General features: G+C 34.3%; 4 protein-coding genes across 8 annotated transcripts in view; 2 read left to right on the top strand and 2 right to left on the bottom strand.

The window, feature by feature from the left end:
- Positions 1–3,162, top strand: part of LOC134282875 (MAP kinase-activating death domain protein-like) — a 35,111-nt gene extending 31,949 nt beyond the window's left edge. For 4 of the 5 annotated variants that reach the window (XM_062765272.1, XM_062765273.1, XM_062765274.1 and 1 more), the window contains one exon: positions 351–465. In XM_062765272.1, the coding sequence (XP_062621256.1) occupies positions 351–355 (5 nt within the window). In that variant the 3' untranslated portion in view covers positions 356–465. Of the gene's footprint in view, positions 1–350; positions 1,925–2,449 lie in introns of those variants that run through there. The other variant, XR_009995379.1, reaches the window with a different exon arrangement.
- Positions 3,163–8,194: 5,032 nt separating this feature from the next.
- LOC134282920 (uncharacterized) lies at positions 8,195–12,955 on the top strand. The gene is made up of 9 exons (XM_062765346.1): positions 8,195–9,833; positions 10,151–10,266; positions 10,726–10,935; positions 11,136–11,243; positions 11,794–11,892; positions 11,982–12,053; positions 12,180–12,296; positions 12,483–12,566; positions 12,845–12,955. The coding sequence occupies exons 1-9, from the start codon at positions 8,195–8,197 to the stop codon at positions 12,953–12,955; spliced, it is 2,556 nt and encodes an 851-aa protein (XP_062621330.1).
- A 647-nt stretch (positions 12,956–13,602) lies between these two features.
- Positions 13,603–14,755, bottom strand: LOC134282839 (uncharacterized). Its single transcript, XM_062765224.1, has 2 exons — positions 14,236–14,755; positions 13,603–13,672 (listed from the first exon to the last, which is right to left on the bottom strand). The coding sequence occupies exons 1-2, from the start codon at positions 14,480–14,482 to the stop codon at positions 13,614–13,616; spliced, it is 306 nt and encodes a 101-aa protein (XP_062621208.1). The 5' UTR covers positions 14,483–14,755; the 3' UTR covers positions 13,603–13,613.
- A 2,073-nt stretch (positions 14,756–16,828) lies between these two features.
- Positions 16,829–26,078, bottom strand: LOC134282919 (protein smoothened-like; the record flags this gene model as incomplete). The annotated part of the gene is made up of 11 exons (XM_062765345.1): positions 16,829–18,579; positions 19,223–19,363; positions 19,463–19,599; positions 19,876–20,061; positions 20,497–20,605; positions 20,709–20,801; positions 20,974–21,097; positions 21,488–21,707; positions 22,054–22,232; positions 23,479–23,697; positions 25,668–26,078. Coding segments are annotated over 11 exons (2,985 nt in total), but the record flags the coding sequence as incomplete, so codon positions are not given.
- Positions 26,079–26,733: the final 655 nt, after the last annotated feature.

The raw sequence follows: 26,733 nt of genomic DNA, 5'->3' as shown, positions 1-26,733 counted from the left end.
TAGATCAACTTCATGTTTTATAGAAAAGAAATTATTCAAAGAATAAATGGATGTAGATAGTAAATTACTTGATAAAGTAATAGTACTGTATACTTGGAAACTTTTTGTCCTTGCTTTATTTTTGCCACCATTATGGTACATGTATATGAAATTAAGTATAGACAGAATTATTTCTCATTTGACAGAACAATGGGTGAATTTTAAATAAGACATGGTTTGCAAATGTGTCAAGGCAAAAATAACATGACATCGGGATGAAAATAAATATGATTGTGATATTTTACTGTATATGCTATGTGTAAGCTTGGTTTGTATCTGTGAAGTTAATGAAGTCCTATTTTTCTTTACAGGCTGATCAGATCTGTTACGCTGTCCTCTGTGTTTTCTCCTATGTTGCCGCGGGAATGGAGCAACAACAACAGCAACGAAGGCAGACTTAGTATTAGGTCATTGTGTTCTCTTGTCTGATTTGTTTACAAGCACCTGATTAATCTAAAGCAAAATGATCTTCTTGTGAAGATTTTTTTTCCCTGTTGAGATTCTAGTAATTAATTAACTGAAAGTGACTACTTGATAAGGCTTTGATTTTCATAGATAAGAATGAAATTTAAAGGATCTCTTGCCAAACCATGCAGATATACTTTTTATTTACACTTCCATTTTGGGAAAAAAGCTAAAATAATCTTAATACACATATTTACCTCATTTTTGATTAGAAAATTGCTCAAGTATTAAGTCATATTCTATGACGATATATTTACCTGATTTTGTATATCCAGTGTGCCAGAAATCTTAAAAATCTGAAGAAATTTCTGATAAGAATTGCCAAATATCTTATACCATTGTAAAGGAATGAAACAGATGGAAATTTAGATTTTTGGTTTTAACTGGGAGCAATTCCATATATAGATGTATTTTGAAACGATGATTTGTATTGCTCAGTTTCAAACAACTAAATTCCCATTTTAAAACAGTAAATCATAGAATTGCTGATACATGTTCATGCTTATAGACAAAGTTTTGTATCGTGTAAACTGTTTCAAAATGGGAGTCTTCCACATGGAATATAGTTGAAATATGTATTGGTCTAAGGGTACAGCTGTTATGTTCTGTCACTGATATTATAAACTGTAATAGTGTTTGAATGAAAGCTCACTCAACTTCTCTTCTATGTAAGAAAAAGTATTGATATTCTTATCTGTCACTTAAAAAATTAAGGGGTTATTTTTATACGACTCTTGAGATGAATTTATTTTTTCACTTGACAAAGATGATAGAATTTATTTTTTTCACTATGTATTGTCTGTCTTCTCGCTGTTGTTGTTGTTGTCGTCATGGAGACAGAGGACCTGTTGTGATTGGATGGATCAGTCAACTAAAAATGGAGGATAACAACTAATCTTTGTGATAATTTTTCAAAGAAGTCCGTATTATAGAGAACATGACTTGTTACAATAGTTCAACCAATGATGAAATGATAAAGAATCTCTTTATATTCTCAATATTATACGCTGTATAGGGAACTATCTCCTAATTTTAATTTTTGGAATCTCAATGATTTTTGTCTTGTATGATATTTCTGTGCATTTAAATCAACTGAAATGTGTTCTGTAACAATTCTTTTTGTGGTAACTAAAGCCAAAGGATCTGATTCCACTATTTGAATTTTTTTATGTTGTTGGCAATTTAAAAAAAAAAATCAAAATGTTTGGAAGTTTCAAATACACGTAGGAAGGGTTGATACAAAGTAACATTTTTGCAATACCAAAGAAAAAAATATTCTTGGAAGTATAAGTCATTAGTTTCACTTATAGCTTACCTGAGCCAAACTCTTGAGTTAGATTTACAAATCAATTTTTTTTTAGCATTTGTATTTCTGCTGTTGGCCAATTGAATACACAAATAGTCCATTTTATGTAGGGGTGTGTATTGAGCCAAAAATTTCGATACGATACGATACGATATTTTTTAAAGCGATATGCGATATATTGGATTCTAAAATAAGTCCATAAGAAAAGGCTTCTAAATCATTTTAATGCATGAATTTCATAACAACTTAGTGTTTTATTACCCATTTTAAAGTTCTTGTCCCATTGTCATTACAAAAAACACTTCAAATTAAAACTTTTAATGACACTTAAACCAACATGTTTAAATAAAATTCTCTTTGTATTTTGTAATAATTATAAAATTGTGTTATTTCCTTACAAATTATATAATTATTGAACAGTTTTAATTCAAAAAAATCGAAATATAATCTTTTGTGATTGAAATTCCCATCTTTTTAACAGAATTAGAAGAAAAATTGTCTCTCCAATACGTATTGGAAATTATTTTTGCGAATATTATTTATTGCTGTTTTTTCAAAATTTAGATTTAAAGTTGATATATGTTACGATTTGTGATATATTTATGGTTGTAGATACAGCCCTAATTTTATGTTCTTTAGATTCAAGGTTGTTCAAAACATAGCCTAAGGGAATAGATTTTGACGACTATCGGGAAACTATTTTTTTTATATAAAAACATTTTGACATCTTTAAAAAAGATTAAGAATGCTAAATTTTTTCAAGTTGACATCAAGTCACAATATAAATAAAAATAATAAGTAAACATATTATGGTATATAAAATTGTCGAGATGAAAAGGTTTGGGCTCAGGTGAGCATTGAAGTGTAGGGACCTTTCTTTATGCACATATTACTGATTTCAAATTTGCAGTAAACACTTTACTAAACTTTATTCCGACACTGATAAAAATATGTCAACAAAAATTTGAATTTGTATGACAGACTCCCAAAACTAGTTGAGTTCTGCGAATATTATTTATTGCTGTTTTTTATGCAAAAATTAGATTTAAAGTTAATACGTGTTATGATTTGTGATATAATGTTATGGTTGTAGATATAGCTTTAAGTCCTTAATTCATACATGTAATAAGTTATTCAATTTGTGTGTGTGTGCATGTCTCATGTTATAATTATTACATCTACTAGTATAGATGTGCAGGTGTAAGCATAAATACAGATTTGGCACTTATATACATTTATACAATTTATTTATTAATTTCTACATTCCATATGAAATCCATCAGCATTCCATTTGCTTTCCCCGAAGATTTTTAGCAAACAATGGGTATTTTCATTTTTTGTATATAGATTTTTTTTTTCATTGAAAATCGGCTGATAAAATAATTTCCTTATTTGATTCTACTATTTGTTAAATTCTTAGCAATACATTGTACTTTCGGCATAAAATTGTTCAAATCACTCGATTGTCACTACTGTAAACAAAGCCATGTGCCCCTGTAATCTCGTGAGATTTGAGCTTTCTCGACCCCCCGCTTTGTTTAGAAACTGCAGAAATCATATTTCGTATTCCTATATATTAAAACACAAAATCATAACTTACTATTCAGGGTATTGCACATGCAATTTACGCATTTCGATGAATTCCTTATTGTAATATCAAACATTCCTTTGATTTTATTTAATATTACTGATTAAAATGCATATATGTCACTGGGAAGTTGTTGAATAATGCTCAGGTGACCTATAAGGCCCAGGGGCCTCTTGTTAATTTCTACATTCCATATGAAATCCATCAGCATTCCATTTGCTTTTCTCCCAGATTTCTAGTAATGGGTATTCAATTTTTTGTATATAAATTTTTTTGTTTACAATGTTGAAATCCATGTCAAAATACAATTTCTGTACATTCCTTGATTATTTTTAAGACACAAAATCAGAAATTACTATTCAGGGTATTGTACATGCAATTTACACATTTGGATGAATTCCATATTGTTATATCAAACATTTGTTTGATTTTATTTACAACACTTTAATGTATGTGCTTTTATTTTTGAATTTCAAAAGTTATTACTTATATGAAATGTTTGGTACATAAAGCTGCATATGTAATTTTGTCAGGGAAAGTTGAAATTTGTTTTGAATTATTAGTACATGTATGTACTTGGTTCTACGGTACTTTTTCACCTATTTTGTTCGTCTTGATAATTTCTGAAGGCATTCTGGCGCTGGAGCCATAAAAAAATCTGATGGGCATTCTTTTGATCTCAGTGTCACTTTTACAATAAAGTGTGAAAAGTGAGACTGAGAACAAAAGTGAGCTTGTCCAAGTTGTATGGCCCAGAGCTTGAACTTTATTTGGGTGGCATTAAAACTTGTGCAATATTTGAGATATTTTGGTTTCTTTAACAATTCTGAAAATCCATGAGCATGCATATTTTAAATGTAGAGTTAGTTCATCTCTTTCTTTGACACTTAACAAAAATTGGAAAGGATGCCCTTGTGAATAGATATGTAACTGCTTGTAAAGCAGATGTACTAACATACAATTTCAGGAATTGAGAAAAAGCACCTTTATTTAAACAGAGAATTCTAACATTTGATTGGATGTGTGGATGCCACTGTGTAGAAATTTGTTCTAAACTAATGTAATATGTGCAATAATAAAACTGTTATCTTTATTTCTGAGTTATACTTTCAGAGAGGAATAAACAATAATATGGAACACATATTTCAGGGTTGAGATTTGAAAACCATTACTTTTGATATTTAAGTGCAGACACTGTAAGAGTTCACAACATTTTCTGTTCAGGGTGTATACGTGTACAATTTTACAATTTACAGTAAAATACGATTATATTGAACACGCTTATAATGAATTGATGTTAAAAGCAAAGTGATTCGTTCCCCGTGGGTCATAAACATTTTATAAAGCTATTTAAAATACGTTTATTGCGAAGCAAAATCGCTTGTCCCTGGCACTTCGTTATAAGTGAACCCGGATTTAGAATATTTCTACTCAAAAGTGGGTCACAAATACCTCAAATTAAAAAGCAGCTAAAACAGTAGCCGACTGGTCACTCAGTTCTTTCTGAATATACAGTGGTTTTGGCATTAATGGAGTGGCCAAACCTAGAGAGTCCATGCATCTTTGGGCACAGGGATTTGTCAGTCCAAAAGTAGGTCACAGTGATATATTAAATACATGTGTATAAAATTTTATGCATTCTTTCAAACCTTTTGAGCTTGGATCCTTGATATTCCTCTTGGTCTCTGGCTATACTGCCTCAAAAGTAGATGCAGTGTATTGGTAACAGTATTATGCAATTTGTAAGAACGATTATAAACCATAAGCTTTTTGTCAAACCAAGAATCATCCGTAAAATGTAGGAATCTAAAATGAAATAATTTAAATAAGGAGTTTGAAGTCTTCAGTAGTTTTAATAATTCATGTCTGCTTGTTTGATTGCTCGCTGTACGTTCTGGAACAAGAAAACGGGAAGAAAGTTAAACATCTCTAAATCGTTCATTAAATTGTGTAATCATAAAGACTGCTTGGAAATTCTGAAGTTTAGATGAATAGAAAGTCTATATAAAATTATATTTATCCATTCTTTGATGCAGATGCATTGATTTTATCATAATTGATATAATGTCATTATCAATGTAGGGTAGATTTTGATGAATAATTTAACACAGTCGTGACAATTCGGCTAAAAACGGCTTATTTGGTGTAAATCTAGGTAGGGTTGAAACATAAACTATTGGAGGTGAGTATATCTTCAAATTTGTAAATTTGAGCTGCACTGGGAAAGGGCGGGGGGGGGGGGGGGGGGGGAGTGGAACTGAACTTTCTGTAGCTTGCCAGTAGATGAACATTATATATGAATCCCCCTTTCATGTCGCACAAGCATGCATACTGACTTGTATTGTTCTAATCAGAAATTTTAGGATGTTCGCTTGTCGCTTTCTAAAATTAAGATAGTGCGAATGTTTAGATAAAAATTGAGTGTGTAAATTCAAAAGGAGAGGATGGTAATGCGCCCTAAGTGAAGAAACCTAAACTCAAATGAGGCTATTGTAAATAAAATAAATAAATTATGTGTTTGTGAAATACTGATACCCACGTATGCCAACATAGCGAAGGTTTAATTTTCTCAAATGCAAAACAGTAGGTAAAACTCCAAGGTCAAGGGTAAAAATGAAAGTTCTCGTCGCAAAGAATACATAAGTGAAGTATGAGAGTCTCATCACCAGCCATTCAAAAGTTTTGACCAAAGTAAATGTTGGGAATTTTGGTGTAAAAGTGTGTCAAACCCTAACGTCAAGGTCAAGAGGTCAAATTTGGTGGTACCCAAAGAAAGGTCTTGTCACAAAGAATACACCTGTGAAATATGAAAGCCATAGTCCCACCCAGTCAAAAGTTATGGGCAAGGTTCAAGTTTTTTTTTGACAGACAGACAGACGGACGGACAGGGCAAAACTATATACCCCCCGAAACTTCGTTTACGGGGGAATAAAAATGAATAACTGTTTAGTCAATGTTTTAATTTGTACAAAATAAAAACAAACACACACACACACAAAAACCAAGGTGTGTTTGTGAAACACTGATGCCCCTTATGGCAACATAGCGGAGATTATTAAACTTTCCTAAATTCAAATTAAAAATGTTGGTAGCCAAAGTAAGGTCTTCTCACAAGAAATACAATTGTGAAATATGATAGCCCTAGCACCACCTATTCAAAAGCTATGGTTAAGAATTTGAAAGGTATGTCAAATCCAGGGTCAAGGTCAAAGTTGTTAGTTTCTAAAGAAAGATCTTGTCACACGGATTACATATGTGAAGTATGAATTGATTGATAGTATATTGTTTAACTTCCCTCTCGAGAATTTTTCACTCACACGAAGACGTCACCGTATGCCGGTGAAGGACTTCAAATTTAGACCTATATTCGGCACTCAGGGCCATTGAGTAGTGAGGGTTCTTTATCGTGCCAACGCTTACCGTGACAAGGGACCTATATTTTTAAGGTCATATCCGAAAGACACATGACTTTCACTTCTAGTGCCGAGCGCCTGGCGAAGGTACATTTACTACCTATGTTTACGTCTTAGGCATAACGCGGTGCCGCGAACGAGAATCGAACCCAAGCCTCCCGATCATGAAGCGAACGCTCTACTTCTAGGCTACCGTGACCAGTTGTGTAAAGTATGAAAGCCCTAGCCCTAACCACTCAAAGTTATGGCCAAGGTTAAAGATTTTAAAAAGTAGGTCAAACTCCCAGGTCAAGGTGAAAGGGACAAAGTCGTTGGTATCCAGTGAAAGGTCTTGTCATAAGGATTAAATATGTGAAGTATGAAAGCTCTAGCCCTAACCCTTCAAAAGTAATAGTCAAGGTTTTTATAACGTAGGTCAAACTCCAAGGTCAAGGTGAAAGGGTCTAAGTTGTTGGAATCCAATGAAAGGTCTTGTCACAAGGATTACATATGTGAAGTATTTTTGAAAGCCCTAGCCAAATGTGCTTTCAACCCTTCAAACTTTCAATCATTATGTAATAAAATGTGTATATTCAAGGTTTTTATAAAAAATAATACAAGTAGGTCAAACTCCAATTTTGGTCAAGGTGAAAGAGAGATGACATCACAAATTGTTTTTGCCCTTTTAATTGGTTTCTATCCAAATAAAACTGAAAGGTCTTGTCACATGGATTACATATTCACAGTGAAAAAATAATTTTAAATGTATAACAATGTTTTAAAGCCCTTATCAGCCCTTACCGTTTTTTGAAGTAACAAAAGTTATGACCAAGGTTAAAGGTTTTTTATAAGTACAGAAATATCCAAGGTCAAGGTCAAAAGCTCAAAGTTAATGGTCTTGCCACAAAGAATTACATATGTGAAATATGAAAGTCCTAGTATCTACCGTTCAAAAGTTATGACCAAAGTAAAAGTTATAAATTTTTGTGTTAAAGTGGGTCAAACTCCAAGGTCAAGGTCAAGAGGTCAAATTTCGTGGTACCTACAGAAAGGTCTTGTCACAAGGAATACACATGTGAAATATGAAAGTCATAGCTCCACTACATCAAAAGTTAAGGGCAAAGTTTTTGCGGACAAACAGAAAGACGGACGGACACGACAAAAACTATATACCCCCAAATTTTTGATAACGGGGGCATAAATATGTGGAAATCTATATCAAAAGAAAGTCACGGAATTGTTTGCAAGTATCATTATTTTATTCTTTCCGTGCATCCCTGTTGTCACTTTTCAATAGATCATTTCTTATCATTCTGATCGGAGTTGCAGTTGCCAGCAATCGAAATTACATTTGTCATGTTTATGTATAAGTTGTTCTGTTCACCATAATTTGTACTTTTGTAGATGCTTGGGCAAAGCTTAAAGAATTATTTTCGTCGGGCATCCCTGGCTCAAAAACTGGTTGATGACGCCGAATCCATCAACCAAGACTCTGAAACTGGAAGTGTGAGAGAGTTTCCTTCCACCGAGATAGAAATCAACGAAGAGAAGGATGACGACATTCAAATCCCAACAACGGACTACGAATCGTCAGTGGGAAGAAAAGAGGGACAAGCCTTGAATGTTAAGATGATGGCGAAAATGTTTACAGAGAAGGGCATTGCTCAGAATATTCTCCAACCTGCTCAAAATATTCTCCAACCGGCTACAGTAATTTGCCAAGAAACGACAAAGGCGAAACCAGAAGAGGAGGTGAAAGCAAGACCTCTACAACGCAGTGAGAGCATGACGTCATCTTGTGTTTCAGTTATTGAACGTGTTGAATCTCCGAACCTTTTTCCGGAGAAGGTTCAGTTACCCACCAAAATCCAAGTTCAGGAAGACAAAGAGATAAAAGGTACGCAAGAAGACATCAAGAAGAGAAAACGACGGAGACATAAGCGAACCAACAAGAAATGCAAAGAATCGGATACGGAAAGCTGTGAATCGGATGATTTCAAAAATGGAAACTGGATGCTTCAACAAAATAATGAAAAGAAAGATAACTATATCAAAATCACCATGGAAGATTTGAAGGAATTGATATCAGGAGGGAAAGGAACACAGTTGAAGAACACAGCATCGAAACATGACATGGAGATGAAACTGCGACGCTTGGAATCGGTAGATTATGACTGCACGGACACAGAAACTCTTAACAGTGGATTATCCTTCAGCAGTGGGAATTCCCAGGATGCACTTCTTCCCATGCATAAACGGACATCATCGTTGCATCTGGTCAACCCGGCAAGGGTTGGGATTCTGAAACGATTCCTTCCATCTATAAATGTGGAAGAGTCCCAAAGTTCTGACTCGGTCCAAACCGGAGATACCTATCTCTATGACATGCCAGCTACACCTCGTGTGAACTATCCCGAAAAACGAAGAAAAAGTCTTCAGCCAGAAATGCTGAGATACTACGACAATTGCCATTCTTCACTGCATATGTACACAGATATGCTAAAGGGAACAAGCAGACGACATCGTTACCAAAACAAGGAATTCTACGATTCCTCTTTTCGACGACCAAGCATGAATCCAATGAAGCCCTCAAGATATGGAGTAAGTTTTGAAGATGAACACTTTAACTACGATGGAGAACTCGAGGACGAATTCGACTGTCATCCATATTCAGGTTATCAACCAATGAAGACAAGAAAACCCATGATGGTTCCTAACCGTAGGTTGTCTGTTCAACCAGACGGTGTCTGGAACACCCCGATGAGTATGCCAATGAACAGTGACCCACAAATAGGATTTACCCAACCTTCTCAGATCGTTCAACAAGTTCCTGTTCCCGTACTAGTTAATCAACAACCTGCGGTTAGTCCTGCTATCCCCAACGTTCCAGTCGCCGTGCCAAGTTCGACAGTCCAGCCGCCACAAAATAACGACATTCTACAGCAACTCCAGAACGTACTAGACACTGGGGCTTTGGATTCTCAAGCAAATGATTCATCTCAATCCCAATCTGAAGATACTAGGAAAGAAGATAACTCTCTAGGTGACTCTGAAATTCATAAATACAAGAAATTTTCAGACATTTCGACTTGAAATTTAAAAAAAGGGAATATATCAAAATAATACTAGTAATTTGAAGAAAGAAAAAAATCTCTCTTTTTTTGAGAAAATTTAAATTATATTTTGCAGCACTTCTTTAGAGGCAACTGCTTGAACAGTTGAAGTATTACGAGCTTTGCCTTTGCTTGGCACTTTGTCGAAGAAGTGGTACCTTAGAATGTATTCTAGCATTAATGGTTTTCTAAATTCTAAGAAAAGAAGGGACATGAATTATGAAATTTTCTTCCTTTTAATTTTCAGAAGCTCATCTAAACCGTGTTCGTGAAATGATGGCCGAAAGAAAAAAGCGATCAGAAGAGAATAAACCTTTCCTTATAGCCAAAATCCTGACGATCATTGCCAACACTTTATTACTGGTAAACTACAATGACTGTAAACTATAATTCATTTGGACCGCTCAGGCAGTAACCAGTAATATCTGTCTGTAAGAGTAATCAATCGGTCAGGTCTACTAACCGGTAAAGCGGTCTCTTTTTTCCTATAGTTCGATTACTCGGTTAACAAAATATGTAGTCTTCTTACACCTTTTACCCGTGTTTTCACACAGGAAAATAATTTTTTGTTGTGACAAAACACAGCATTAATCAAAACAGCTTATTAAGCAATATATTGTTAAAAAGAACGGGTTATATGTCAATTCATTTCAATAATACATTAAAAACGCAAAATCCAATTTTTGCCGAGTAACGAGTACAGATTTCGATGATGGAACACTCGGATGAGCATCTTGTGATCCAAAAAAGGTAGCCCTGAACTGTCTAGACTTTTCAAAACCGCCAGCAGCTTTAATTTATTGAATCTTTATCATATTTTAGTTTTGTTCGGGCGGAGTAGCAGGAATCGGTATTTTATATATGGTCAAAGAAGACAGCGCCATCTACACAGGAGTTACTCAGTCAGACAGTTCCGACCAGAATTTCCAGTTCTTCTGCTACACACTCTGTCTGGTTGGAGGGCTCGTACTAGGGATTCTTGTTTGTGGATTTTGTGGAAGCATTAAGGCCAAACAGGCATGCTTAAAGTTGGTAGGTACTTCCTAATACCCCCTCAAACCAAACAAACGAATACTGTGTTGAAATTGCAAGTTACTATTCACTCGACATCCTCCTACAGCGTCAACAACTCATCAACATTGATCCCCGTTTGAAAAATTTGCTTGAAGTTTAATGTGTTACAGTTTATGTTGCACATACGCAATTAATGGTGTATTTTCTTGCCTTTATAGTTTATGATAGCGGTGGGTGTCGCCTTAACGATAGAGATAGGACTTGTGGTCTTTCTCTACATGGTAAACTCAACATCTGTTCCAGTGTTTTCCCTGATTTCAAGTGCTGTAAGTTAATTATTATTTCTAGAAATAGCTGCGGATGTATTTATCTAAGCGCAATTAGGCCTACAAGTACTTTCTCGTAAATGGTCCCCAACCATGCCATCCAAGAGCATGTGTTGACGACGTTCCAGTAGCAGTGGAAAATTTATCTATAAGCATTCTGTTCTTATATATAACATTTGGAGATACTGAATAGTATTCAAGCGCCTAAGTCCATTCAAACAATGCAAATCAGGAACAGAGCAAACATGCCTCATTAAAACATTTGAGGTGGGATCAGGTGCCATTGAGGAGTGAGCATCCCCTACCACCCGTTTTGTCAATAGCTTGCCTCGTTTTAGAGATTGTTCGGGCGTCTTGCATACATTAACCCAATATGCAAGTGATAAGGGTATATTGCTAAACAAATAAGGGGGAGATGATGATAGAAAAGTTGAAGTCATCATCTTTATCATAATTAGAATTTTGCAATTTTACATAAATTTGAATGTAACAACATCTTCAACATTTTATGTTTCTGATTAAATTAATCATTCAAATTGTCAACATGTAGATTGAAACCAATTTAATCAAACAGCTACGGGAGATAATCATACACCAGTACATGGAGGGTAGTGTTGCAGCCACCGCCTGGGATAACATTCAGGTTATGGTAAGTCAGTGTTAGATTTGTAGGGTCGTTCACGAGCAAATCTTTATGCCTTTTTGGAAATTGGTAATTCGGTGTATTTATTTTTTAAGGCGGAGTGCTGCGGATGCTTAGGAGCAGACGACTACAAGTTGAGTTCGTGGAAAAATGCAACCACCACCGACGTAAGTAACAATACAGACAATAAACTAAAGCAGTGTTTGCATATTAAAATCAAACTGTTTACTGTCTGTCGGGTAATCGTGGTTCAACTATTTACATACATTACTTATGATTTTTTTTTCTTTTAGAAAAAGCAAGGAGTTCCCAACAGTTGTTGTGTGTTGAAAGAGAAAACCCTATCAGATCCTGAACCAACCAATAAATTGTTGTGCCACACAATGGTATCTGGATTTTGGCATAAACGAGTTAGTATTAAAAAAACTAAAATGGCTTATTTTGCTTCTTTGCGACCATACCCATATCTCATACATTCTTAGAAATGAATAACATGAAAGTTTTTGGGACAGACGAATGAGATTTAATGTCCCGCAAAAACGGTGGACAAATACTCGATACATATTGAGAATAGAATCTTTTGTGTAAATTGGCAGGGTTGTATTGAAGTCCTGAGAGAATGGTATCACAACTTGAGCATGATGACTTTGGCTGCAACTGGGGGACTTTTTATCATTGAAGTAAATACTTTTTTCTCCAGACATACATATATCAATACTTTATAGCAGACTCATTTTACATTCATAACAAATATATGAAGCAGACAACGTGTATATGTACTCCAACATGTCATTCTTTGCTTTAATTGCAATTTAGCAATGCAGATCTGTAGCCACTGCATTCAATAATAATTGAAAATGTTTGCTTCCCCGATGCAGAATTCGCTTCCACGGGTCCCCCCCCCAATACTAAGGGTCCTAGTACTGCATTGTTTCAAAACACATCATTTACATTCCAGATCATTTGCATCATTTTTGCATTACGGTTATTCATGAAAACAAAGCAGAAAAAGGAACGTGAAGAGAAACGAAGGAAAGAAGCTCTGGAAAAAGACAAGAGAGAAAAATGAGAAGACAGATACGAGATGGAGCTCATGTAGTGGAAGATGACTTAAATAGACTGACATAGCGGAAACTGACGTTCTAATGTGTATATATGTAGACCAATATCGATAGTGCCAAACTTTTATGCTTCAAGAATTAAGACAGATATAAATATCATTTTTCTTCTGTAATCAGTCATTTGTTTTTGCTGTTCTGAATTTTATGGATATTTCCGTTTCCTTCGAGAAAAATATCAACCAATCAAATGAAAAAAAAATGAGGGCCAACTTTGTTGATAATCTGAAAGATTTTCTTTTCATTTTCTTTTCATTTATATTAAAAGACTGACAGTTGTTTTATTGATTTGTTTTTATTTAATCAACAATAAAAAGCATTGAGGTAACATAACAGATCCACGATGCCGAGGGTGTTCGACGCTGCATAAGATGGTGTTCGAACTGGAATGCTTTATAAATTAAAACGTTAACAAACAATCTGAAAGAAAAGAGAAAAGTAAATTCAGTATGTTGACTTATTTGATTAACATTGAATTTCTTTTTATGTGTACAGAATGTTTATTGTAGACATAAAAATGACTTTAAATTTTTTTTATTTGTTTTGATCGCGCAAGTCCAATTCTTATAATTCAAAGATTTGGATAGGAAATCTTTACCTGGTATGTTTTTAACCAGCAATGGTGCCAGTGGAGTTGGTGGCGATGAAGGAGAAGAACAGCAATGAAACTGGAAGAAAAAGAAGTGTTTCATCAGATGAAGTTATTTTGCGCTCTCATGGATTGAAGGATGTTTAGACAAAGCGATTTCTACCTGGAAACCCCATTGCATGCCACAATGTCGGAGTTAAAAATATGGCACATAAGTGCCTTTTTAACTGTACATATATAGGCATAGTAAAATAGTTATTATTTGTTAATAATTATACAGATATCATCGTTGTGCGCTTCAAAAAAAAGGCTGGTCTATAGGACGTCCATCTATATCTAGAGTGCAAACTTTCTCCTGCTCTTGCAATCTTTTTCAAATTACGATCTTTTCTTCGGAATGAAGGTTTAAACAAAATTCGGTCAGAACATCATTCTGTATAAAATTTGATAACCCTCCAATGTTTAAGATACATGTATATTTTTTTCCAAATGGGGAACATCGTCATTTAGCAAAAGTTATTTCCCTTTTTCAAATGATAGAATCTGGGCTTCTCGTGCTTTAATTTTCCTGTCCAATATCCTAATATTTATTCATACAAGCAAACATTTCATCAGAAACGGTGGACAATTTTGGTTACTTACGGAGACTGAGTGTTGAGGACATGCTGAGATCGTTGACAGACTTGGTCAGAACTCTCAGTTGCTGGGCGTCGTTGTAGGCCTGGTAGCGTCTGTAGTAGTTATCATAGTAGTTCTGTCTGGCGGCGACTCCTCCAGTGGCGGCGAAACGGGGGTTAGCGGCCCACTGTGTGCCCCAGAGAGCGCTGACTTGGACGATGACCACGGCCATCATGCAGGCGGAGGCAACGAAAACTACACCCTTGTTCATGTTGACTGCGGCTTTGGACGTACGGCCAAGATATGACAGAGATCTGTACCGTCTTTAAGTGCTGCACAGGGTTATATACCAGGTGTTACGCTGGATTGCGATTTTTAGTCAGGGTAGACGAGCCCCTTTTCGTGTTACTTAAGATACACATCTAATGGCTTAATCGAACAACATTTTTATCGTTAATTATGGGATCAAAACTTACACGACTCCAGATTTAAGGTGTAGTGGTGTGCCCCAGGGAAAGATTTGAATAAATAAAAAATAAAACTTCCTTCTTCTAACGAACGACCAAGTTACAATACACAGGAATGATTTTTTTAGGAAGCGTTATTCCACTTTTAAAAAATAAGAACATAACATGTACACAAACTCTAAGGTGTTCCTTTCCAATTTATATTTTTTCAGTATATTCTTAATTAAAACATTGTATCAAGAGATGTTCTTAGACAAAAAAAAAAAAAAATTCAGCACGCATTACCAGGAGTTTAAAACAGGTATCAAATGATGAAACTTCTTGTGTTCTCGAAAGAAATTCATTTGATTCTGGGGAGATGCACAGGATAACTAGTCATCGTAAAATTAGTAAATGCCCTTCAATTTCTGAATCTCTTAAATTATATAAGTTCAAAACTACGGTTTGTTTGCTCCCTCCCCCTCCAGTATATGTAAAAAAAAATCTAAACACCCCACCCCCGTAAATGTAAAAATAAAAAATCTAAAGTGTGTATAATTTTTTTATTCGTTTATTTCACTCTCTAAAGGCAAATATTTTGCTCTAAATATTAAATCATACATGTATAACAACATTAATAACTAAATTAAAGATATGAAAAGAAAAGAAATCTATTCATATAAACAAAAATAATACATATGTAAAATATCTAATTTACCACCAAACTTCATAATCCAACTGCTAATAAACAATGCAGGAAAACTCAGGACATGGCCAAAGAACAAAGCTTTTAAAATACTAATTAACATTTCACTAATGAGATTCATTAAATGTACATTCTACAAATAATATAGAGTGAAACATGGCACGGAATATCATTGAAGCACTTTTTGCTGGAAGACTTGAAAAATGAATTTCTTGTAACAACCCCTTGAAAAATTAAAAAAATGTAAATGAATTGATGAATATCAAATATCACAACTTATGCTGTCAATATATGGTTTTTAAAAACTTGTTATGCTTCTAACTAATGCTTTTTGTATACAACCAAGGAGATCTGAGAGTTCTATCATAAATATAACCATTTTTACTCAATAAAATCATTTAAAAAAGGAGAATAACTATATTTCTAAACTAGAAAAAAAATCAAGGAGCACATATTCATGGTAGCATTTACTTGACATTTATGAAGAAAGGAACTTCCTGTACCCTATTGTCCCATGTGTACCTTGATCACTGGAATTAAATTCCAGAATTAATATGATAAAATGTAGGTACATAACTTTCAGAGTCACTCATGCAGACTGCTCTTTCACATCCATATGCACAACTATCTTAATTATACTCAAGCTTACACCAAAATATTTAAAACCATTAAGTACATATGCCAGGTAAAACATACAAAAATTAAGAAGTGATTGAATGAATAACAAAATCCTGCAGGTGTGAATATCATGTAACCCCGGTATAATACCATGAAAAATTTTGTATGTAAATTAAAAAAAAAAAAAAGGTTCACACAACCAAGTAAAAATCTTCATTTAAAAAAATTACATGTACATTTATGTAAACTAAAAAAGATTTCCAGAGCACAACCTAATAAAACTACAACTTGAATCAATTATACATGTATTGATGTATACATATAAAAAAAAATCACTACAATGATTTATTTTGGTCAAAAATTAGCACTGAAAAAGTCAAAAATCATTTTCCTAAATGATTCCACAGAACTTTGTTCTGCAGATATAAAAACAGAAGAAAAAACAGATACATCCCTAATGCTGTTAATAGCACTTTATTCAAAAGCACAAAAAATGCTTAACAAAACAATAGCTGTTTTTATGCTCGCACATATGATTATATAAACTAAGTAAAAACAACAGATATGCAATTACGTTTATGAAAACCTAATGAATGCTGCTAAACTATCTGCGTCAAGTCATGCTACTGATTTGCAACTGAGGCTATGTATTATGAATATAAAATGTAAAATCGATCTGATTTTCTGTATTGTAATGCATCATGAGATTTTGTATTTTAAATGTTAGTCTTGTGTACCCTTATTCTTTTTCCTTTTGAAAGATAAAAATTATTAACATACAAGTACCCTGGTATTATTTTTCTCCTTGCATAATTTTGTAACATAAACTAAAAGCCAAATTAACAGATTTTCTGTTGTAAGTATTATTATGTACATCGCAATCTCTGCTTCAACACAAACCCCTAGCATACATGTAAGCATAAACAACATTTCACATGCATTATTATAGCACTTCTTCATACCACAAGATTATATATTAAGTGCATGTATCATGAAACAAACAGAAAATATCAAGGAAACAAATTCTTTTGACATGGTGATGAGATTCATTTGACAATACCATAATACTGTTTATCAATACGCAACCTTGCATAATTTGAATGTTATTTAGAAATCAAAGACACATTCATCAACAAGCCCCCCCCCCTCCTAATTTCTTAACATGCGAGTATTTCAAAATTCAATGTTAACACCAAATAAATCTCAATTGAAAGTACATATATTAAAGTCATATACAGTGTATCTTGACAGTATTTAGAATGTAAAGTAAAATGCATTTAATAAATATCAACAATAAAATTTTCAAGTCTATAAATAAATGAAATTGTTTTTAGTAAAAGCATGAAAATTTGTCTACATCTATAAAAATCTACAGGAAAAATGAAAATATGAAGAAAAAAACATTAAGAAAAATGGCAGGATTCTAAAGTTTTCAACTAGATGAGGTATAAGGGTCATGAATATCCTCAATTTCTATGGCAGTAGTTTCCCCTGGAAGCTGTCTGATCACTGACCTCTCGGACTTGGCTGAGGCTGTTCGTGTAGATCTTGCTGACCCCTGACGACCACTGGTCCTACTGGTGGCTGAGCTAGCCTGTCTGTGCTGCCTGTAAAACATTTCAGCCATTTCTAAAGTAACGTCATTACATCGACCCCTCATGTACCCATTGGCACTGTTCTGTCTGCTGCTGGCACTGTTTTGTCTACTGTTAACACTGTCATGCCGTCTGCTTGTGTTGTCTTGGCATTGGCTTGCACTGTTATGTCGTCTGCTAGCACTATCTTGTCTTCTGTTCGAGCTTTCCATTTTTCTGTTTTCACTGTCTCTGTGTCTGCTAGCACTGTCTTGTCTTTTATGAGAACTATCCATTCCCTGACTCACACCATCATGCCTCATGCTTGTACTGTTGTGATGTCTGCTACCACTGCGGGACCTCCTACTACTATGTCTTCTGCTACTCATTCTAACCAAGCCCTCGATGCTGGGAGGTTCTTCTGCTTCAGATGTAACATAACCACTGACAGAACCAGTCTCTGTCTTTCTCCTTTTCCTATCACCCCAGGATCTAATGGACTCTCTCTCACTCCTGTCTGTGCTCTCCAATTCCTTCAACTTGGCATTAAGTTCACCCATATATGCACTTGCTGTAAATATTGAGAAATTGGCCACCTTGCCCAGGTGTTTGGGTGGCTCTGGCAGAGTCACCGCATCGAGACTGTTCTGGTGAGAGTAAGAGGTAACTGAGACAGCTTCCATGCTATTCTTCTCCACATCTATATCCACTCCATGAGCGGATGCTCTACTGGCCGTGGAGTTTCCACTTCCTCTCCTACTGCGTCTGCCCGCTCGTCTGCCACCGTAAGCAGAAGACGACATGGCATTTGAGATCGGTCCTAGGACAGGCAATATCCTGTTCCTCCTTAACTTTCTGATCTTCTTCTTCTTTTTGGCCTTACTTCTTTTTCTGACTTGTGCATACTCCACCTCCATTTCCTCCTCGTCATCATCACTGACCCTGAACTGGCCCTGTGCAGCACTGATCTGGGAGTCAATAGAGTGTCTTCTAGAGGCCATCTTTGAAGCTGCAGACCCAATGTCTGAAAATACAAAAAAAATTATCATTAATTTATTAATGTACCTCAGTACAATGTATACTCTTCAATGTGCCTCAACTATTTATGAAATGTACTAAAGGTAAACTTGTTTCTGGTATGTGTTGACAACCCAATATATGCCAATAAATCCATTTACAAATTATTACATCCTGAAATTTCTCTGAAAGACTTAACTCACAAAATATTCATCAAATGTCCATCTTTAATTAACAAATTCACTTTTATCAACTGAATGGCTCTAAAATACTCATGGCCATTGCAAATCTTTAGATGTATATTGCTTAAAATCCCTCTCGAGAATTTTTCACTCATATGAAGAGACCACCATTGCCGGTGGAGAGTTACAAATGTTGTCCTATACTCAGCACTCAGGGCTAATGAGCAGTGAGGAATCTTTTTCGTGCCAGCACCTACTGCAACACGGGACCTCGGTTTATACAGTCTGATCTGAAAGACTGGTCTTCCCACAGTAGAATCGACTCCTTACTTCGCGACTCTAGAGCAGACGCTCTAACCACTTTGCCACGCAGGAGACTTTAGATGTACATGGAAATTTGTTTGTAATGAAAAAAATCACTACATTTACTTTGATACATCAAATTTTGTTACCATGGACATGACTTACCTGAGTCAGAGTATTTTCGGAGCGTTCCAGCTGTAGGGTGCATCATACCACCCCTCCTCTTCACCAGCTTAGGCATGGCTGCTCGGAAGTCTGATGACATACTGTTGTTTGAACTCACACTGTTCAAGTCAAACTTCATCCCTTAAATGTAGGGGTGATTTTAAAGTAGCTGATAATTGAAAAAGAACCAGGAAATTTCAAAGAAACATTGATATATTTATTATGAAATTGATGTCTTACCCAGTGGATCATCGTGGGTGCTAGCAAAGCTGATAGAGAGTCTACCATTGTTTAGTTCTTTTCTCTTCTCAAAGGCCTTGGCTATCACTTTGTGTTTCTTCAGTTTGACTGGTTTGTTTGAGGGCTTGTTAAACACTCTGAAGGAAGTATAATGAAAGAAGTGAAAAACCTGGTACAACTAAAATATTCTTCCATTAAAGTATTTACTTTCAAAACACTTTTTTAAATATAGTCAAACATCATTACAGCAAACTCAATGGGAATGAAGAAAAACATAGACTTATCTGAAGATTCATGATATTAAGTTAATTCACAAAAGAAAGAGTGGCTGATATTTCCATATCGCCTGAAAATGAGATATTGATTTTTTAGAAAACAATGTTTCATTCCACATGGACCTTTTAGTAACATACTTCCTAAGAAATCTCTCCCAGGCTAGAAGAGAAGCTTTGGTCCAGGACCAGCTACTCATAGCAATCCCTGCCCCGAAAAAGGCAAAGATGTGGAACCCATAGGCCACAACACTGGGTCGACTGGACAGCTGGCAGGAGACAGTGGTATTGTAAACACTCTCTGCCACCGTGGTATTACCCTGACAGCTAAAAGTAAACATCAGTCATATAAGTAATAATAATATCACAATTACTAAGTATAAAGTAATAAACATCAGAACCGGTTATTTAATTTCTGTTTTATTTTGTTTTCATATTTTTATCAGAAAAATTACCTTGGGGAGACATTTAAAAACCAAAAATGAATACTTGTACAATATACCAGAGAAGAGTTACTTCCCTTAACTGCTTTTCTAAATTGTTTTCATCACTTATATTTACAGTTTATCATGATTACATAAAACACAAAGTGATTTTTACTCCCAGTAGTTTATAAACATATTATGAAGTTATTTGATAAAGCAAATACCAATTAAAAAGAATTGAAATTGTTTGTCCCTGTTACTTTGTCATAAACATGCTTTACTGTCATATCAAGAAAGTATTTATACTCTGATTACTCTCAAGATAATAAATACTTACTAGATATATTCTTTGAAACTCTCTGACCAGCTATGCTCATTAGCGAAAATGTAGATATGGACAACAAATGAAATCACCACAAACAAGAATGCCAGCAGTGTAAAAATGCCTGAAATTGAGTAAAACAAGATTTTGAAACATTCATGTACTTATTGTGGGGTGGTGGGATTTGGAATCATAATGCAGAATTGTCAAAATAATTCAGATTTTACCTAATCTGATAATGGTTTCCTTTATTTTGGACAGTGCTTTAAGACTGATGTAGTCTGGGGAATCCTTCTTCAAGTTGATCAATGTTTTTAAAACTACAAAAAACCAAAAAAATTAAAACATTTATACTGGTATAGTGTCTTTCTCCGAGTGATTTTAAAGTACACAGAGTATGCAAATAAATAATGTATTAGTATAATTCTTACTACACAGAATATAATGTACCACTTTTAAATATTTCTGAGAACAAAGCTGAGAGATTCTTACCTAAAATAAGATAGACTAGACCAATAACAAGTAGAAGCCCAACAGGAAGTAGAACAAATCCTCCTCTGTAGCCATTGTTAAAGGCCCCTACAAAGCATACACCACTCAATGAGTCTCCGTCAATCTGGGGGGAAAAAACAAGGAAAGTATATTTAAATGTAGAAAAGTTGACAATTTCTTACAACTGTTATCAAATTAATCATCATTGTTAAAGTAGAAATCAAATGCTTATAGACTGTAAGTTTCCATTTTCAGTTTCCTATGGTAATTGTTATTTATAATTCCATTCAACAGTATACATAAAGTAATGCAAAAAATATCTTCTAAAGAAAGGAAATCAAATTCCTTTGATTATTTAATAATTTGTAAACTGTAAAAATACATGTATATAGCCTCTATACAGCTTCTGACACACAGAAATAATGCTTGCAAAAATGCTTGTCTTCTTCCATCCTCTTTGTGAATGTAAAACTTGAACATCTTATCCAACTTTCCTGCCTGAAGGAAAACATACCTCTGATACAGACAGACAAACAATGGTCAGCACCAGAGGAACACACCAGCTGGCAATGTGGAAGTAGGAGGTTTTGTTTTTGAGATCATCCCTCTGTGTTCCGAGGGCTCTGAAGGTCAGATACCAAGCAAAGGCCAACATCACAAACCAGAAAGCCCCGGCCATCATAAAGTAGTAAACCAGGATAAAAACAATAGTACAGGAAGCTGTCTCACCATTACTACAAGATAAAATGGAGTGATGATCAAATATTAGCACATTTTCAAAAATCAACAGATAATGAGATTGTGCCATAATGATAGATCGATATAATTATACTTTATGAGGATGTCTGTGAAGACTTAATAGTGGAATAAATATTTTATTTGAACAAGGCTATCATGCAAACCGCTAAAATATTTCAATATTCTAGGAAAGAATATAATTAATATAATTTATCTGTCTTGGAGCTTATTTTATTGTCATTCTAACAAAAACATATAGCACTTCTTTGTGTCATATTGTTCTATAAAATATATGTACTGCTGTTACATGTAATACATGTATTTATACATGTAAATACTAACCCTAATTCAGGTTCTCCTTTACGTATTGTACCATCAGACTTACACACAATATCTGTGCGGGCATTCCCAGAGAACTGGGCCATCCATCCAATACTGCCCATAAAGAAGCAGGCATTGATGAAGAAGAGAATAAGGGCGGGGTAATGGCTGGCTGTCTTCCAATCAATGATAAAGGTCAACTGTCAATCAATGAATAAAAATAATGTCAAAAATACATTTAGTAGACAGAAGCAACTCAGAGGTATTCAGATTTGTAATATTGGTGCAATGAAAGCAAGAGGCTCATGTGTTCAACTCTCACTTGAATCCCATTGCATTCACATGAAGAAGAATTGACAGTACAATGAGAAAGGAAATATAAATCTGAACTTTTTACATACCTTCTAATATGGTTAAGAATTAAGTTAATTTATTTCAAATGTGACATAACATGTTAACAAGTACAATGGCAATCCCTCATTTAACTGAGTGAAGGGAAGAACAGTATATTTTTGTGAATTAATTTTTAATTATGAAGAAAACCATTGAAATACTGCATCTCTATGCATCTCCTTCATGGCTGTGAAATTATTCACTCCCTCTACCCTTTATACATTAAAGGTCTTTTAAAGATCAATTTAGATCTCTCCAAAAGTGTCAGCATTTATGAAAGTTAAAGTTATAGCCCACTTTAAAGTTTCAGATTAATTTACTGATGTGTTTTATATATCATTCTCCTAAAAGAACAACCAGAACAACCCAAAACAATTTTGAAGCTTCAATAGTTGTGGTAACAACTGCACTGTTAAATGCAGAATCCTCTTGATAACTTTCCAATAATAAAATGAAACTTGGAAAGCCTTGAATCTTTGGACAATGAATTGCTAAAAAACTAGTTATTAATGGATCAAACACATGAAATAACTTCAAATGAAACTTGAAAAAGGTTTAAACTACAATTTTAGCAGCTGAAGAGGGCTTGATGACAGACTGACAGAAAACAAAGCACATACTTGCCTTCTGTCTTTAAGGTCAACAAGGATTTAACAAATAATTTTAACAATCTATGAGTATGAGTAAAATTGTGAACAGAGGAAGAAAAAAAAAATCAGTGAACATGAAACAGTAATACATTTATACCCACCTAATCCTGTCTGATGCAATGAAGAAATAGAAACAGTGTGATAAGTTTTATATTAATATGAGAAATTTATCTAGGAGGTGATGTACTTTTGTTAGTCACAAATTTTTTGAGCATATGTTTACATATCTAGTACATGTACTGATAAAAGATGTCCGTATATTATGTAAAATATATATATGTAACATAATCTGCTAACAAACATATGCAAGAAAATGAAACAAGGGACCAATTGCAAGTGGTACCTTTAGTTTTTATAGGAAAATTTTTTACAAAAAAATATGTGTGTAAATGAAACCACATACCATGGTGAAGAGAGTGCAGGCAATACAGAGGGATCCGAACACAGCGATAACAATGTGGACCTGGTCGTGCTCGGTGTCAGTAAAGAGTGGATTCTGACAGCGAATTCCGCAGCCCTCCACCTCACTATACCAGCTCTTCTGGTTCTCCGTCCTGACCAGCGGAGAGTTACACTGACCGGTCATGTCAAACGTGATGTCATCATAGGTGTGACTCTGACCCTAAAAATACAGTTACATGGTTATAAATTTAAGGAGGAAAAAAATAATATTGTTAAATTTGAAAAGAATTAATCCCTTCCGAATTTTCCAGAGGTAATGAAGTGCCTGGATAACTGAAGAGAAACTTCAATAATTTATCGTAGATAATTATGTATTTCTCCAGAAGGTGAAGTGACCAGATTACTGGTGTCTGTTTTAATGATGCTCCACTGTATGTGTTTTCAATATTTATTTATTTTCTAAGGCTGATCTTTCAATAAGAAAATTGCAATAAAGCAACAAAGACTTTCTAGAAAGGCAACATATCAAACCATAAAAAAATATAGAACTATTTCTAGTCAAAAATAATCCATGCAGTCAATACATCAAAATGATATTAATATTTTATTTTTCAATTATATGCATTCTTTCACTTAATTCTGTTGTCGGTATTTTTGTTGTGTTTTCCCCTGTTGGCTCATCACATGTTCACAAAACGCAGTCACTATAAATCAAATTATAGCCAAATGGCTTGCATTGAAATATGATCAACAAACAGATAATAAGGTTTTGAAAATTGTGCCTAAACATACGACATTTCAGAGAAACTTTGTATAAGTTTTTCCTGTTCATATGAAACATAGATATGTACATGATATGTATGCATAAGCAATTAAGATTTTTTTAAAGGATTATTTTACAGGAGAAAATTACACATTTCTGAGAGTACTCAGTTACTCTTAACTAATCATGCTAGTCCTTACATTGTTTTATATTGAACTGAGAGACAACACTAAACTGCTTCATTACAATTTTCTTTGAATGCTTCATCATGACACTATTGAGCTTGTCAATCAAACGTTTCTTATAGCATTCTTGTGGGTAATAAACAAAGGGATGTCACTCCTGCTATTTTGGCCTCATTCCTATTAAGTATATCAGGTAGGCATATAGATATATCTATCAATAAACAAACTTAATGAACTATGGAAACAGAGTGACTCAGTTGAACCCAGAGAACTCCACCTATCGCAGATACCATCCACGGGTCTATTATTAACTCATCCCGTTTTGTCAAAGGAGCATTGTTTGTGAGATTTAAATGCTCTTAGGAGTCGTGGTCGCAAATGTGGAATTTTAACTAACGTTGGTGAAAGCCTAAGCACACAAAAGACAAGATTTCCAATTTCTCCCATTATCTGTTTTTGAGAGGCATTTAAATTCCCCCCAGTATCAAAGACTTAAGTCAGCAAACGTGCATTATGTTTTTTCATTTAATTTTTGGATATCAAATGTTTTAAAATTGATTTCATTTTCAGTTCATTTAAATATGTGTGTGTATCAATGCATGCAGAATTGAAGGGCAATGTAAATTATATATCTGTCCATTTTATTTGAATGAGGACTTCCTGCAAATAAAATTCCTTAAAAAAAAACCTTGCAACATAAATCTAGAGTTTTTTTTCAATCATCTTATGAAATATAAATAGATGCATAAAACATATCAGCCTTGAGAGGATTTCTAAAGTTAGCAAAGTCTGCTTACTTAGCTGGCTTTATAATACAAAATGTTCAAATTTTAAAGTATGGTCATTATCTTTTCTGTACTAAGTGTACTTCTATTAATTAATTTCATGCAATCAAGTTGTTTTTTTTTTATACACAAATATATAAAAAATACATTTTTATTTTGATATTTCATGAAGCTAACTACCGGTATTTCAAAAATAAGATTAACAAGAGGCAATTTACTCAACATCCCCCCCCTTTCTTTTGAAAGAAAATTCAGGCAAAAATGAAGTATTCTTCTAAAGGAATACTCCAAGATATACAGCTAAAAATGATGTTTCATCATTGTTGTTAATTAAGTTTCAAAAGCTGATGATAAGGCTAAGGGTAAGATTCAACACTACTGCATTGAGCAACTTAAAAAACATAAAAATATAGAGTCACCATCATTAAAAAAATTATAATGAAAGAAAAAATATTACCGCACAACTTGTGAAGTTATCACAATCCAGAAATGATGGCCAACCACTGATCTTCCTTACAATGTCACATGGAGCACGAGCTTTCAGACACATTTCTCTAGAAGGTCTTTCAGCTGTTAGGGTATTGTTGTCACATTTCGGCATGTACACGGAACACAGAAAAGGCTGAACGACTTCCCAGCACTTTGGAGCTGCTTTTAAACCACTCCATAACTGAAGCTTCTCAGCTGCTTCAGCAAGTGATGAGGCATCGCTGGCGAAATCGAATGAGGTATAGGTGAACTCGGGATACAGGGCCGTCCCAAAGCAAGTGGTGGTATTTGATAGAGGAGTGCATGATGTTACACTTGTGTCAAAACAAGATGAGGATGCATATTTGAAAGTCTGAAGTAGCACCAGTATTGAGGAGAACAATGTTGAATTTCATATTGAAAAGTAAGTTTTCAGGTATTCGTCCAAGTTGATGCACCAGACATTCTTTGACCATGTTGACTTTGTTCAATTCTATTGCTTCTTGACATGGTCATCAAACCTAAAGTCATCAGTGACTTCTATGAGTAAACTTCAGTCTGAGTATAATATGACAGTGTTACATCTTCATCTGTTAAGAAAATGTATTTCAACAGAATATGTCTGCTTAGAAAAACATACTATTATACAAAGAGCAGTTGTAATTTTTTATCCTCCAGGTTCTTTCTCAAATGAAAGGCAATGGCATAAGAAATATCGTGAAAAAAACTACATTTTAAACATATTTCTTAAAGAATAATGTATAAATATTTTAATAAACGATAAAGGTTTAAATTATATATGTGCATACATGCTGTAGATTCAACTTTTAGACTTGCAATAAACAATTTGCAAACTTTTATCAACTTTTACATGCATTAGAAATTAAATTACCCGCCAGTTCTACATTCATAAATGTAACATGCCAATAAATTTAAATACATATTGGCGATCAGTGTGGACTAATCTAACAAGTCAACAATAGTTTTGATAAGCTTCTGTTGTACCTACCTGAGTTGCACTATTGACCTACATATTGAATACACAAAAACTACCA

Source organism: Saccostrea cucullata, unplaced genomic scaffold (assembly GCF_032062105.1).
Source record: "Saccostrea cucullata isolate Sc308-1 unplaced genomic scaffold, CSIRO_AGI_Scuc_v1 ctg406, whole genome shotgun sequence".
NCBI classification, from domain to species: domain Eukaryota; kingdom Metazoa; phylum Mollusca; class Bivalvia; order Ostreida; family Ostreidae; genus Saccostrea; species Saccostrea cuccullata.
This window is presented reverse-complemented; position numbering and strand designations above follow the sequence as displayed.